This window comes from Monodelphis domestica, chromosome 3 (genome assembly GCF_027887165.1).
Source record: "Monodelphis domestica isolate mMonDom1 chromosome 3, mMonDom1.pri, whole genome shotgun sequence".
NCBI lineage: Eukaryota > Metazoa > Chordata > Mammalia > Didelphimorphia > Didelphidae > Monodelphis > Monodelphis domestica.
Window position 1 is genome coordinate 143826424 of NC_077229.1, and position 15744 is coordinate 143842167.

Sequence of the window (15744 nt, forward strand, 5' to 3'; positions counted from 1 at the left end):
ATCTTCCTTAAATAGCCCATGGTGATTTCCCCCCTGGCCTTGCATTAAAAGGGGGTGCATCTCTACTTCTAATTATGCTATATAACTAATTAAACCTTACACCAGTGAAACACAATTAGGAAGTATCTAAGGCCAAATTTGAACCCACAGCCTCCCATCTCCAGGGCTGGTGCTCTATCCACTGAGTCACCTACCTGCCCCAATTCCTCTCCTCTTTAGCTGCAATTATAATTTATGGATTACTCATGCAATTAGAATTTATGTGTGTCCAGTGTGTCTAGCATTGGGTTAGGTGTCATGGAGGATACAAAAGAAATAGATGATGCCTTTGACCTTAAGATATCTCTTCATATTCTCATTTGGAAGACAAGATGTATACACCTGGAAGACAGATGAATCAGAGGGTGCAGCACATGACAAAGTGGACTGAACACATATTGAGTGTTACAGAATTGGAGATGATGGAAAATAATTGAACAAATAGTTTATGAGGGAAGAGGGATTTGATCTGCTCTTGGAAGGTAGTGTCTTAAACTCAAATAGGACTTTTCTTCTGAGGCCCTACAATTAGTCTGATTATGGCCCTGGAATTTCTAACTAATTTTTCGGACCTTTTCCTGTTCTGATTGATAGGCAAATTAAAGCCAAGCTGAGATTAAGAGTAACCTGTGAAGTCACCTAGTGACTCGATAATGAATTTAGTATCAGTTCTCTCTCTTCAGAAACCCAAGCTTAGGTTACACCATTCTCACAATTTTTTCACAAATTCCCAATTTACTGAAAAAAGAAACAGAATGAGAGAGATTATGTGACTTCAGAATACCTACATAGTTAGTGATATTTATCCTGCTCTTTATAGTTTACAAAAGACTTTTACTTACATTATCTCCTTTGAGTCTAAAAATACCTTGTGAGAAAAGTGCTGCATGTATTGTTATTCCCATTTTATAGATGAGAAAACTATTAGATCATAGAGGGTAAATAATTTGCCCATGTTCACATAACTAGTAATTTCAGAGGCAGGATTGGAACCTAGGGATGCTTGATTTAGAGGCAGCTGGTGGTACTATGGCTAAGGGGCTGGGCCTGGAGTCAAAAAGACATGAATTCAAATTTGGTGTCAGATACTTATTAGTTTTATGATAATGGGCAAGTTTCAGAAAGACCAGAGTTCAGCTCTGGTCTCAGATACTTAATGGTTGTATAATAATGGGCAAGTTACTTAACTTTAATTTGCCTTAGTTTCCACAACTGAAAAATGAGGACAATAACAGCACATACTTCATAGAGTCATAAAATCAAATGAGAAAATATTTGTAAGAAGCACTTGGCATACTACCTGGCACATAGTAAAGGAAATATAAATGTTTATTCCCATCCCTCTCCCATCCTCTTCTTTTCTTGACTTCCTGGTCATATAATTCTCTTAAATCTAACATACCTATAATATACTGGATCTCCCAAATCTATGAGGGGGAGATAGAGAAAAAGAAAGAGATGGAAGAAAGTGACAGCATATTTAGCATTATTTACACTAAATAATAGCATTCATTTTCCATGCTGTTGTGACTATTTGTAGTAAATCAGACCCCCCCATCCACTCTTAAAATGAAATATTAATGTCCAGAAAGCTACCTTGCCATGGGAAGTGGCAATACTAAGGTCAGCCCTGAAAGGTGAGATTAATTCGAGTTAATGAAAAATTTAGGAGGGCCATGGAGAAAATGATGGTAATAAATTTCAAAGAACAGATTAAAAATGAAGTTGGCATAGGAAGAGATAGAACCGTGTTTCTCATCCTTTTGCATTCCAACACACACTCATAAATTTCATTGGCATGTCTTAAAGGGATGAATTCTCTTGCCCACTGATGAAAATTGATGTGGGTGGGACTGACACAGAGGGAAGAACCAGAGACCTTTGAAAAGAGAATGTATGACTATTATAATGAAGAAGGCTTGAGAGGACAGGAAGTACAAACCCCAGATTAGTAATTCATTGACTTCTGGTGGGGGAAGATTAGATATTCTTGACTCGATTCCATTTCAGGAGAATGGGGAGAAATCCTCCAGAACCACTGATTTTTTGAGTTATGGAATGGCCCTCATAAGCCTTTAAGTTCAACCTACACCTGGGAAGAAATCTGCATCATTACATTTTGTTGTTGTTATCCTTCATTTTCCAAGGTGAAAGGTGCCTTCATGGGGTGATGTCTTGATTTGAATGAGTTAGATTTAAGTGGGGCAGAGTTGCACAAAGCTATTAGCCTCACTCTTCTAGAATCATTGAAGTCCAATGGCAGAACAAAAGTAAAGATGACTGACAATGGTCCAGGATGCAGTAGATGCTCTTGACATCTTTAATGTCTGACCAAGCTCTAAGTGCTTCTCAGCATGTGCTTCTTCTGCTTTCATGGCTGCTGGAATAAATTGTTCTCATCCATTCCTTCTGCTAGAGGAAGGCTTCACATGCTTAGGGTAGACATTGCACTAACTCAACAGGTGTGAAGTATCTGGGTTACTCTTGTCTTGGTTTGTCTGTCTGTCTGCTAAGGTTTTACCAAAGTGTGGCCACTGTGCAGCCTACAACTTCTTGGAGCCACGGATGACTAGTGGACATCAAGACACTGCTCAAACACTTCCAGTCTGGAGGAACCCACCAGTGTGGCAGTGTGAAGGGAGCCCTGACTTTAGAATTAGAGAAACCCTTTTCAAAACTCCCTTTTAACACTTGATTACCTAGATAACTTTAGGTAATTCACAACCTCACCAGGACTCCATTTTCTCAGTTCTAGAGTGAAAGGGTTATATTAGGTGGCTTTAAATCTAGGTCTCTGATTCTGTAACCTCATGTACAAATCTTTCTATTTTTGAGCAGTCCTAATTTGCCTAAATTTACCTCTTTGCAGCTTCTACACACTTTTCCTAGTTTGTCCTTAGGTGGTCAAATAGAATAAGCCAGATCCCTCTTTGCTCAGGAGAGTCCTTCACATACTTCACAGTTATCATATCATCTTCCCTGAGTCTTCTCTTCTTCAGGCTATACATCCCAAGTCCCTTTAATCCATCTTTATATGACATAGACTCAAGGATCTTCACTATCCTGGTTGCTCTCCTCTGGATGTCCTGTGGCTTATTAAGACCCTTCCTAACCTCTCACCTCCAGAAATGAATTAGATTCTCTAACCACAGCTTGCTAATTTTCCATTTCTACTCCTTTGCTCATCCATATTAAATCTACTCTTAAATCTTATACTGTCCCTTGAAAAATTTCTATCCTCCAAATGTATCACCCTCATTTTTGATTCACTTAGCATAGTCCCCAGCATATAATAGAAAATTAATACATATTCATTGACTATTGATAATTCATTGTAGTTTGAAAAGTTCATCGACTATTTATACTTCATGCCCAGGCTTGAGGAAATGGTCTACCATTTTAACATTTCACTAGTTACTATTTCAGTATCTATTGCCCCCAGCATTCTGATATTCTTGATCTGAAAAATCCCTGTCCTTTGGTACTACTCTTTCAAAACAATTTCTCCATTCTTTTTGCTGAGCATCACTGGAAAAAGGAACAAAATCAAGATTATTTTGCCCGCTAAAAGTGTATATTTCACTCTTTTTTATGCCTAAGCTGCTGTCTAACTATACTATCCTAACTTTTTTAACTCTCTATTTCATTCCATTAGCAAATTCACTGACCCATTTTCATTTCTATGGTCTGAAGAGTAGAGCTAGAAAAGATTTGGGTAATGTCAAGACCATGCCCCCCCCCCTCCATTATTTGAAAAAATGAGGAAACTAAGACCCAGAAAGCTTATGAAGTTCATCAAAGTCACATGGGTAATGAGTAGAAGAACTGGGATTCAAATTCACAACATCTGTCTGAAAATCTAGTACAATCTAATTCTATAACCATAATGTAATCCCCTGTAACGAGTACTTCAAGTTTTTCCCTCCCTCCTTTAGTCTCCAACTTTACCCCTAACCCCCACATTTATATCAGCTGACTTAACCTCTTTAACGAGAAGTTTCCTATATATTTTCTTTCTTTCTCCTTTGGTCATAGAAGTGGTAATTTCCCAGCTTTAATACTTACTAGCTGTGTGACTGTGGGCAAGCAATGAGCTCTCTGAACCTCACAGTCCTCATATGAAAAATGGGAGTAATTATACTTAAACTAGCCATCTCAAATTGTTATGAGAAACATACTTTGTAAACTTTAAAACATTAGAGAAATGTAGACTATTATTGTTACTTCTCACTGATATGAATTCTTTTCCCCTGAAATCTTATTCCTAGACCCTTTTGTTTCCTCCAGGATCTTGTTTATTAGTCATCTCCTATCTCTTAAATTTCTCTAATGGCTCTTTCTCTTATATGAATAAACATTTTCATGTTCCTCTAGTCCTTAAAAAAGAACCTTTTCTTTATGCTTCAACTCCATCAAGCTGCATCTCTCTTGTTTCCCTTCAGTGCTAAACTTGAAATGTTGTCTATGTCTGATTCCTTGACTTCTTATAGCTCTTCAGTTCCTCCTCAGGACTTAGTCTACTGGCCTTTGTCCTTTGCATTTTCCTGAAATATTCTCCAAGGCCATCAGTGATCTCCTATTTGTCAATTCCAATGGCCTTTTTCAGCTTTAGGATTATTTAGAGATGGAAAGAAACTTTGAGTTCATTTAGAGTTAGATAGGACCTTAGTGATCATTCAAAGTTTCCTTACTTTTTGTTTAGTCATTTTCAGTTATTTCTAACTCTTCAAGACCCATTTGGGGTTTTCTTTGCATCAATACTAGAAGGATTTCCCATGTTCTTCTACAGCTCATTTTACTGATTAGGGAACTGAGGCAAACATGTTTAAGTGATTTGTCCAGAGCTACACATCTAGTAACTGAGACAAGATTTGAACTCACTAGACTCAGCACTCTATCCACTGTACCACTTAGTTGACATATAATTAGCAAATAACAGAGCCAAATTTTGAACCCTGGATTTCAGATTCTAAATCAATACTCATTTTTGTTGCACCACAAATTCAAAATCTTTTGACTGGAAATCATAATACAATCTTATCTAACACTATCCCCAATTATGTAATCTAAATTTCAACCAAAATTAACTGCTGGTTGTCTTTCTGTACAGGCTACAAACTTTCCCTTTGTTCATAATAATCTTTGTTGTGTCTTTGTTCACATTATTCCCAGTGAGCACCCAGTATGGGGTGCTCAGGGAGGGGTAGTATCTCTGGTATGGAGGGCTTGTCATGCCCTCTTAGGGCAGCTCTCCAGTCTCTGACACCCAGCTCTCACTTGTGGCTCCCAGTAGCTGCTAGCATGTGACAGCAGCCACACCCCGGGCAACGACTTTGACAGGCCGGCTAAACCTTGTGAGGGTAGCCATTGGGTCATAGACCCCTGGTGAACCAGGGCTTTGCTCACCCAGCATGTGAAGACTGCTTCAGCTGAACAGATGGAAGAAACCAATAAGAAGGTTCAAAGGCCGAGATGGCAATGCAGCAAAGCACTATGGAGTGCTTAGGGCGTGTTGGAGCACAAAAGACAATATGGCCATCCAATGCAGCTGAGGAAGTCTCCAGGTGTAAGGACTTTTCGTGCCACTGGACCCAGGCTTCCAACGCTGAGAGAGTGGGACTGTCTCTGTGCATCGACTCTTCCACTTAAATCTCCTTCAAGCATAAGTGTCTTTGTGCACTCATCTATACACCATAGATGAAAACGCACAAAGACAATCGTCATCCTCGGTTACCGAGAGACTACTAATCCCAGTGACTCAATTGACCAATATCAGCACTACTGAATTTCTTCCTATCTTTACGAATCCAACTCAAATGCTCTCTTCCTCATGTAGACTTTTCCAGTTCCCTCAACTGGTAATGACCTTTCTTTCATCAAAGCATCACATAGCACCTTTATTTGCATTTCTTTCTTAATTTTATATCATTTTGATTACTGATTTGTATATGTACTATATCCCTGTAATAGACTGTAACCTCTATGAAGGCAGGAACTGTGTCTTACCTAAACTTTGTATCTTACTTCACTATCATTAGGCATTATAAATGGTAGGTGATTAGTAAAGGCTTATTGAATTCAATGAACAGTGGTAGGCTGGGAAGTAGAGATTATGTCTTCTTATATGCAGTAATCATATTGTAACAGAGACAAATAATTAAATTTAATGTTAAAAGATCTGATTAAAATGATTATAAAACTTACTAATCTCAATGTACAGTATTAGGCTAAGCCTTCATTGATCAATCAGTCAGTCAATTAGAATTTATTAAGAACTTACCATGTGTCAGGCACTGTGCTAAGTTTCAGGAACTCAAAGAAAGGAAAGACAGTTCTTGCCCTCAAGGAACTCACAGTCTAATGGAGAGGCAACATATAAACAACTATGTACAAATAAAATATATGAAGGATACATTTGAGATAATCAAAAAAGGGAAAGTACTAAAGAAGAATTAGAAGAGACTTTCTAAAAAAGTTGGGATTTTAGCTGGGACTTTAAGGAAGCCAACGAATTCTGGAGGCAGAGATGAGAATGGAGAGCATTTAAGGCATGGGAGAAAATAGCCAGTGAAAATTCATTTTAGAAATTGATTGTTTTGTGGGAGGAACAGCAAAGAAATTCAGTGTTACTGGATCATAGAATACACTGAGGAGAATAGGATGTAGGAAGACTAGAAAAAAGTAGAAGGGAGTCAGGTTATGAAGAATTCTAAAAGTTAAGCAAAGATTTTTATATTTGGATCTTCTAAAACTGGAGATGTTATGGAACCACTAGAATTAGTTGAATGCAGGAGAATTATATGGTCATATCCTTGCTTTAAGAAGGTTAATTTGGCAACTGAGTGGAGAGTTGGAAGACATTGGAGGCAGGGAGATCTCTCAAAAGGCTATAGTAATAGTATAGGTGTGAGTTGGTGAGGGTCTACACCAGAGTGGTAACACCACCAGAGGAGAGAAAGGAGCATATATACAATATGTTATTAAGATCAAATCAAGAGAACTTGCCAACAGACTGGATGGAAGAGTATGGGAGAATGAGGTATCAAAGATGATGACACCTATGTTGTGAACCTGGAATGACTGGGTAACTGGGAGAATAATGATGCCTTGGACGACAGAGAAATCCAGAAGGGTTAAGCGGGAAAAGATGAAGAGTTCTGTTTGAGCTTTGTTGAGCTCGAGATATTTATGACATATTCAATTGGGAATGTCCATAATGCAGTAAGATCTATGAGTCTGGAGTTTAGGAGAGAGGTTATGGTTGGATAAATAGGTCTAGGAATCAGCATTAACATAGAGATGATAGTTTAATCCATGGAAACTAATGAGATCATCAAGTGAGATAGTGTATATATAGAGAAGAGGACCAAGGAGAGATCCTTGGGGGAACATTTCACTATGAGCAGTTATGGCTTGGATGAAGATCCAGGAAAGTAGTCTGAGAAGAAATGGTTAGACAGGCACAAGGAAAACCAGGATAGAATATTGTCAGTGAAACCTATGGAGAAGAGAGTATCAAAGAGAAAAAGGTGATTGATAGTATCAAAGGCTACTGAAATTTTGAGAAGAATAAAGAATGAGAAAATATTAGTAAATTTGGCAATTAAAAGATCGTTAGTAATTTTGGAGAGAAGTTTTTATTGAATGATGAAATCTAAAGTCAACTGTGGAAAATTAAGAAAAGAGTAAAAGGAAATGAAGTGGAGGCATTAATTATAGATGACATTTTCAAGCTACAAAAGAGAGGAAAGTTATGGGGCAATAGCTAGTGAGGATGAATGGATGAAGTGGGGATTTTTTAAGGATGGAGCAGACAAAGGAATATTTGTAGGTCTTAGAGGAGGAGTCAGTAGACAGGGAGAGATTGAAGATAAGCAAGTAAATAGGAATCATAGAGAGGGCAATCTATAGGAAAAAATAGATTGAAGTGGGATCACCTGTGCATATACATATACATACATATATAGACAGATAGATAGATGTTTCTTCTCTCCCCATTATCAAGAAAGACCAGCTCTTAATGTAAGATAGACGTGTAAGAGAAGGCAGAGGTAGAAGACAACTGAGTGATTGATGTGCAACAAAGAGTAAGGTAGAAGAGGGAGCTCTCAGAGAATGGTGTGGAAAGGAAACAGGACTGACAGTTGATGGGGGAAAAGGTAACTGGGAGTGGCAGTTGGGTCTTGTGACTAGCACTTCCTTCCTGATGGGTTTACTTCTTTCCTGGTGTTGGAGGAGGGAGGACCTCATTCTTCCCAGTCTGGAGTAGAGTGCTTCTACTTGGTTCAGCCCGAAGAGATGGCCCAATAAGCTCTGAAGGTTAGAACTTTCCTTGGTTGCTTGCTGTCTACTGCTAAGATTCTGAAAATGACAAAGTTAGCACAGATATAGAGTAGATGGGAGTGGGAGAAACCCTCCACCAGCCTGTGAGGTCTGACCTCAGCTCTGAAGCTGAGGAAAAACTCCAACCTTATTTAGGGACATCCCTTGCCCATCTTTCCTGATACCTCTCCAATCCAAACTGGTTATTAAACTTGATCTTATTTGAATTCACAGTCAGATAAGTGGACTATATTTTCTGGGGCATAGAGGGAGCTGAACATCAGTTCAGTCATTCAATGGCAAGCAGTCTTTATTAGACCCCTGCTGCTTCCTCTCAGCAGGGGCCATCTCTCTCCTTTCCTTCACTGAGCAATATTCTCTCTCTCCCTTCAACTCCTCCATTCCCTGCAACAAACCTTCCATTTTCCCCTGTTTTCCCAATCCCCCATGTCTCCCAATAAATATTCATTTTTGGCAGAGCCAGATAGGTTTTCCAACCTATTTTGTCAAGAATTTGGGAAAAAGAAGACAGTTGGAGGGTCAGAGAAGTTTCAGAGAAATTGGGCCTATGTACATTTCAAAAGCCTGTGTGACTGTGGAAAGTAGCCATTTTGAGAGCAGTGTTGAGTGCAACTAATCTGCCTAGTGACACCACACCCCAAAGAAACCACTCTTTATGAAGGGAGGAGGCAATTCTTAAAAGGCAAGACTTAAAAACATTTTTTTCTGTTGCAAAAGGCTTTTCAAGATACAAGACGTCAAAGAAACTATTATTTGCCATGGGTTATCTAGCCTGGATTGTACTTTTTTTTAAATTTTTACAATTGATTTTTTTGTCATGATTCCAGATTATATTTATTTTCTGCTCAAGATCTGTGAAAGTTTGCAATAGCTGAATATAAGTTTTGCTTGATTTCATTCATTCCTACATATGCTGGAGCATTATTCTTCTTAATCCAATTATACTATGCCCTAAGAAAAGGTGTGCATCTAATTTATGGGAAAAAAAGTAAAAGACAATGAAATGGCTGTGATGATTTTAGCTATGAGGGAGGAGATGATACAACAAAAGCAAATGATTAAGCAACTGACTGAAGAGAAACAATGTGGCAAATGTATCAACACACAACATGACATACCTAAAAATAACAATGTTGTTAAGCAAGAAAATACAGATGGGGCTGAAGGTGAAATACCAATATTTCCACTAAGAGATCAAACAAGCCTACAACCAGAAAGCAGCATAATTCATATTAAAACACATAAACCATTTACAAAAGCTAACCTTGAAAGTCTGAAAAAATGGATGCCTTCCTGGTTTTCAGAACTGGTGAGATGTTTGAAAGAATTTAAAGAGCAATTAGGCTTTATGATCCAGATTTCCAGGACACTGAAATTCTTCTCTCAGAATTATTTTCAAAAAGGGAAAAACAACAATTCATTGATTAAAGTAGAAACAATCCAAATTTAACATCATGGTCGGAGGAAGGAACAGACTTAGAGTTATCTAATAATGAAAATCTATTTACCTAAGAAAGGCCAGAGAAGATCTTTTAGTGGCAATGAAAAGTTTTTCAAAAAGACCAGATACTTGGGGACAATTTGAGAAATTGAGACAGGAAAGTGGGGAACATCCATCAAAGTTCCTTGATAGTGATTGAAGTAGCAGAGGATGTGCTTGGATTTGAAAATTTAACTGAACAAAATCTCCAACACATAAGGAGACAATTTGTGAAAGGCAGTAACACACCTATAAGATCATATTTTAAACTTCAGTGCCCAGACTGGGAAACACTAAGTCTGGAAGATTTAAGAAAAACTGCAACTTACATATTTTGAGGTCTTAAAGAAATCCTAGAGGAAAAGGATGAAATAATCAAAGAGCTTAAATCCAAGCTCAAGGAGGCAAATAGCTCAAGTAAACATAAAGAAATTGAAGAAATAAAAAAATCTAGCCATTCTGCAATCATACAAACCCACAAGAAATTACATACAAAGCAATCAAAGGAGAAATTTATCCAAATGTTTCCTATGTGGAAAAATGGGTCACATGGTTCGAGACTGTTATTTAAAGGCACAATTAGTCCAAACTAATAACAAACCGAGGTCCTGGAAAAGCGACATAAAGTATAGCAGCAACAATACACAAACAAATACAAAATGCTATAATTGTAATTGCAAGAATTCATTGCAAACACAAAGTTTAGAAACCATGGAGAGATACATCCAACATGGAGCAAAACCACGTAATTTGCAAGTAGTCTCAGTTGCTACCAAGCAAAGTCAGTTATGAAGCCAGGTCCATGGGGTAACGTCAAAAAGGAAAGATGGGAAAGGAAACGGGGAAAATGAAAAGGAAGAAGACTGCATGCAAATAGAATTTGGGATTCCCAAAGCACAAAATAAAACTAAAGAACAGATAGAAGAAATCCAATTAGATAATGATGTAACAGAGATTAAAGGGAAAATTTTTTGGAACAGTGGAACAAGCTACAAAGAAAGAGGAAGGAACAGAATTGGCAACGGTCTGTAATACACAAACTGCAAATTAATTAATTGAAGCACATGAGCAAACAACAGAAGGGTCCAATGGTAAGGGAAATGCAATAACAGATAACATTCAAATTAGCAGACCTCCTGGAGACAATGACACTGAAAGCAGGGATGATATTACAAAAGAAAATACCAATGACATAATAGAAAAGTCAACTTTAAATATTTATGCAGAAGAATTCCAACCAATAGTAACTGCACAAGAAAAAGCAAACACAAATATTATTATGACATCCTTAAGTCTTCATGATAATGCAATTGCATTGCAAACTGATCATGGATTGCAAAATGAATGTTCAAAGCAATTAGAGAAATCTGTTGCTGAAGAACAAAACTAGGATATGATAGCAGATCCACAGGAAGGAACAAGCACACAAGAACCAAATTTATCAACACATAACACAGAATTACAGCATATTAATAGGCAAGAGCTTGCAAAAGACTTGGGGGAATATAGAAATCACCAAGCAAGAGTTAGTGCAAGACACGAATCACACAGAATCACTACATTGAGTTATTTTTGATTCAGAAAATGAAGAAGACCAAGAACCTTATGAATATAGCAAACTTTACAATCAAGATCACAAAGATTTACAAGAGGGGGAGACAGATAATTACATTAACAACTCAAATCAAGAACAAATGATCCTTTCAGAAGAGTTAGTTCAAGACATAAAATACACAATCTAATCTGAAGAAATGCTGGCAACATTGGGAGTCAAGAATTACCAAGAACTTTGTGAAAAGTACAAGGAAGAGGAAAAAGACACTAAATTAGCAGTGCAACAAAATCATATACCTGATAGAAAACAAAGAGAAGAATAAGCAAACAACTTAATGATCCTATCACATCTTCTTTTCTCTGAGGTAGAACTTCTCACAAAGTAGACTGTCAATTAACAAAATATATACAAGCTTTACAAACAAGAATAACAGAGTTGCATGAAAGGGGCTTTATACAACAAACAGTACTCCTGGATTACAATGTGCAAAACATCAAACCAGGAGACATAGTATACTTAAAAATTTTCAACAGAAAATTGGCTACAGACATAAAATGAACTGGACCACATTAAGTATTGCTTACTATCCCAATAGCTATAAAAATTGCTGAGAAAGACTCATGGTTCCACTGTTCCCATGTAAAACCAGAAAAATTCAACATCACTGTAACAGACATAGAAGACAATTAGACAAAAAAAATGGTGCTGAGAATGAAAACAAAAACTGATTAACATCAAAAAGTACACCACGAAGAAATAATAGTGACACATAATGTTCAAGACAACTTTCCAGCCTAGAGGAAAAGCATCCCAGAGGAAAAGCAACCCAGAGGAAAAGCATGCCAGAGGAAAAGCATCCCAGAGGAAAAGCATCCCAGACAAAAAGATTTTAAACCAGCCCAGAGGTAAAGATTTTAAACCAGTCCAGAGGGAAAGCATCAAGAAAAGCTGCTGAAGAGAAGAAACAAAGAGGGAAAGCTGACATGGATAGCTAAGACTTTGAACTTTGTAAATTTGTTTATATAAGAAGAGGACAGATGGAAAATAAGATTTATATGTAAGACAGTGTGTTGAAATAATAAAAACAAAAGTAATTTCACATATTAGGGAAATTAGCATGCATCAATACATAACTTGGAAGAAAGAAGAGATCCATCAGTCAACATGAGAAGTGGAAATCTGAAGAAACTTGATAAGAATTAATTCAACACAATACTATTAGACACAAAACACAAAATCACAAACTGACATATTGAGAGACCTTGTTTAAATAAACAAGTGTCTGAAATTGTATTTATTGCAAAATTTAAATATGTATATAATTCATTCCATAACGTCTTAGGCAAATAGAATGATCAATAGATATTTCTATTTCACTGACGTCAGGATGTGGAACAATGTATATTATTGTATTATATGTAAATAATCTCTATAAATAATATATATATTATAATGAGATTAGTAACATAGTGATAGAGTCTGTAAATATTTAGCATAGCATGTATATATGTCATACATAAGATTAGGTTATAGATTAGACTAGATTCTTAAATAATAGTTATAATAAGTAGGGAATAGATTAGGAGTAAGTTAAGCTAAACATTGCATAGACGATTAGTTATACATAGGAATAGGCAAGCTGTATTTGCAGACAGTAAACTTTTAATTGTTTATTATAAAGCTGATGCTGAAATTGTCTTTAATGGAAATATATATAGATAAGATAGTCTGCAAATAAAAATATATATATATATATATATATAAAATAGGAAAACTGTTTTAGTTAACTTAGTAAAAGTAGTATTAATACTAAGATTCAAATTTCTTTGTAATGGTTTTGTTTAAACATTTATTGTACTGAATTTATTGTAAAACCCTAAAACTACTCTTACCCAAACTTTCCTGCATAGAATTCCTTAGAGTAGATTTAGTAAATTGGTAACTATAATATAAATAAGTGACCTTGGGAAGGTCACAACAAAAAAGGGGACAATTGTGGAAAGGGAACAAGACTGACAGTTGGTGGGGGAAAGGGTAACTGGAATGGCAGTTGGGTCTTGTGACTAGCACTTCCTTCCTGCTGGGTTTACTTCCTTCCTGGTGTTGGAGGAGGGAGAACTTCATTCTTCCCAGTCTGTAGTAGAGTGCCTCTACTTGGTTCAGCACAAAAAAGTTGGCCCAATAAGATCTGAAGGTTAGAACTTTCCTTGGTTGCTTGCTGTCTACTGCTAAGATTCTGAAAATGACAAAGCTAGCACAGATATAGAGTAGACGGGAGTGGGAGAAACCCTCCACCAGCTTGTGAGGTCTGACCTCAGCTCTGAAGCTGAGGAAAAACTCCAACCTTATTTAGGGACATCCCTCGCCTGTCTTTCCTGATACCTCTCCAATCCAAACTGGTTATTAAACTTGATCTTATTTGAATTCGTAGTCAGATAAGTGGACTATCTTTTCTGGGGCATAGAGGGAGCTGAACATCAGTTTAGTAATTCAATGATAAGCAGTCCTTATCCAACCCCTGCTGCTTCCTCTCAGCAGGGGCCATCTCTCTTCTTTCCTTCACTGAGCAATATTCCCTCTCTTTCTTCAACTCCTCCATTCCCTACGACAAACCTTCCATTATTCCCCGTTTTCCCAATCCCCCCATCTCTCCCAATAAATATTACAATGGTCTTCTTTTTTCAGTGAATATGAGGCAAGGTCCTCAGCTGAGAGGATGAGAGGAGGAGTGGCTATAGGGGTAAGTTTGAAGAAGGATAAAGAAGGTTTGGAAGAGTTGCAGTGGTGAGTAGGATTGGGAGTCAATTAGGAATGCAAATATGAACAATTTCCTATTTCTGAATAGTTTACCACCGAGTGAATGAATATGAATAAGGAGCATGCTGTAGTGGAAAAGAGATATGATTTGCTGTTGAAAGACTGGTTCTAGTTCCAGCTGTGCTACTAAACTCATTTATATGCCCTTGACCATGTCTCATTTCCTCTCTGGACTTTAATATCCTTAAGTACCAAATGAAAAGTTTGGACTAACTGATCTCTAAAGTTACTTTTAGCTTTAAATCCTATAATCCTAAACATATTTAAATAATTATGACCAATGTTAAAAATTGATGAGATTATTAAGTGTACAGTTACTTCTAGTTGGGATAACATGTAGATTCTTGAATCTTTGTTTCTGGCTTGATTCCTGACTAGACCAAATCAAGAATTTTCAGAGATCATGTAATACAATTCATACATGGAAAAGACACTGAGATACAACCAATATTAAAAAAAATTATAAATGTTTATTTTTTAAATGTGATTTTAATGACTAATGATCATAAAAATAAGCAAGCAAAGAAAACCTTTCAGCAGATAATTACATTTTCGTTTAATTTGCTTTGAAATGGCAATAGGAAATAAGTCAATGTAGCTCACCCTTTCCACCAATTGGTCCAGTTTTGCCAAGGATGCCTTGTTCTCCTACCTCACCCAGGTCTCCTTTCATTCCTGAAAATCAAACCATGTTATATATGCTATTTGAAAAAATAAAACTTGGGGCATATGTGTTATTTCTATAAAGAATAAATAAAAACACTTGGAGAAGATACCAAAAATGTGTTCTTTTATATATGCTATATAATTGGAAATATCATGTTACATTAATTTATATGTAATTATAATTCATAGCTAAATGTTATAAACAGAATATAGTGACCTAGTAGTTTTAAAAAGCTTGTTTTATTTGTGATCTAAATAGATAAATAAAATAAACATTAACTTTTATTACAAAATGGGAGCATCAACAGAGATTAATTTTCATCTAATTACCAAAGTAGGGTGCTTTGCCTTAGAATTTGCATGTTCTATTATGATCTAGTTTCTATGACTTGTTTGAGGTCTAGACACTGAGTCAACTTCACTTAGTGATTTTATTGCCTCTCCCCTTTAAAATGAATTCTGAAAATATCTACAACTATTACATATAACAATATTATATACTACATATTAAAAATGTGAATTATTATTTACAACTATTGCACTAGAGGGTTATAGGAATACAATCAGATAATTTTATCCCTAAATAGCTTTAAGCTGTAGAGGCCAATTATTCTAACCCCAATTTTTGCAGATAAGAAAGAGGAAGCCTGGAGAGATTAACCGTTTTGCCCAGAGTCACACAGACAATTCATTTACAAGGTACTTGATGGGATCATTTTTTTTTCAGTATGGCAGTTCCTTCTTAAGAAAATGTAGCCTTCTGGTAGAGATTTAGTAATGATCTGTTAAAGATTGGCCAAGAGAATGTGTGAGAAAGCACTGGTCTCTCCCAAAAGAGACCACT

At 36.6% G+C, this 15744-nt stretch overlaps 1 protein-coding gene across 2 annotated transcripts in view; it reads right to left on the reverse strand.

Moving 5' to 3' along the window:
• Nucleotides 1–15744, reverse strand: part of COLEC10 (collectin subfamily member 10) — a 70644-nt gene that overhangs the window by 18594 nt on the left and 36306 nt on the right. For both annotated transcript variants that reach the window (XM_001380969.4, XM_007488253.3), the window contains exon 3: nucleotides 14838–14909. In XM_001380969.4, coding sequence (XP_001381006.1) covers nucleotides 14838–14909 — 72 coding nt within the window. The remainder of the gene's footprint in view (nucleotides 1–14837; nucleotides 14910–15744) is intronic.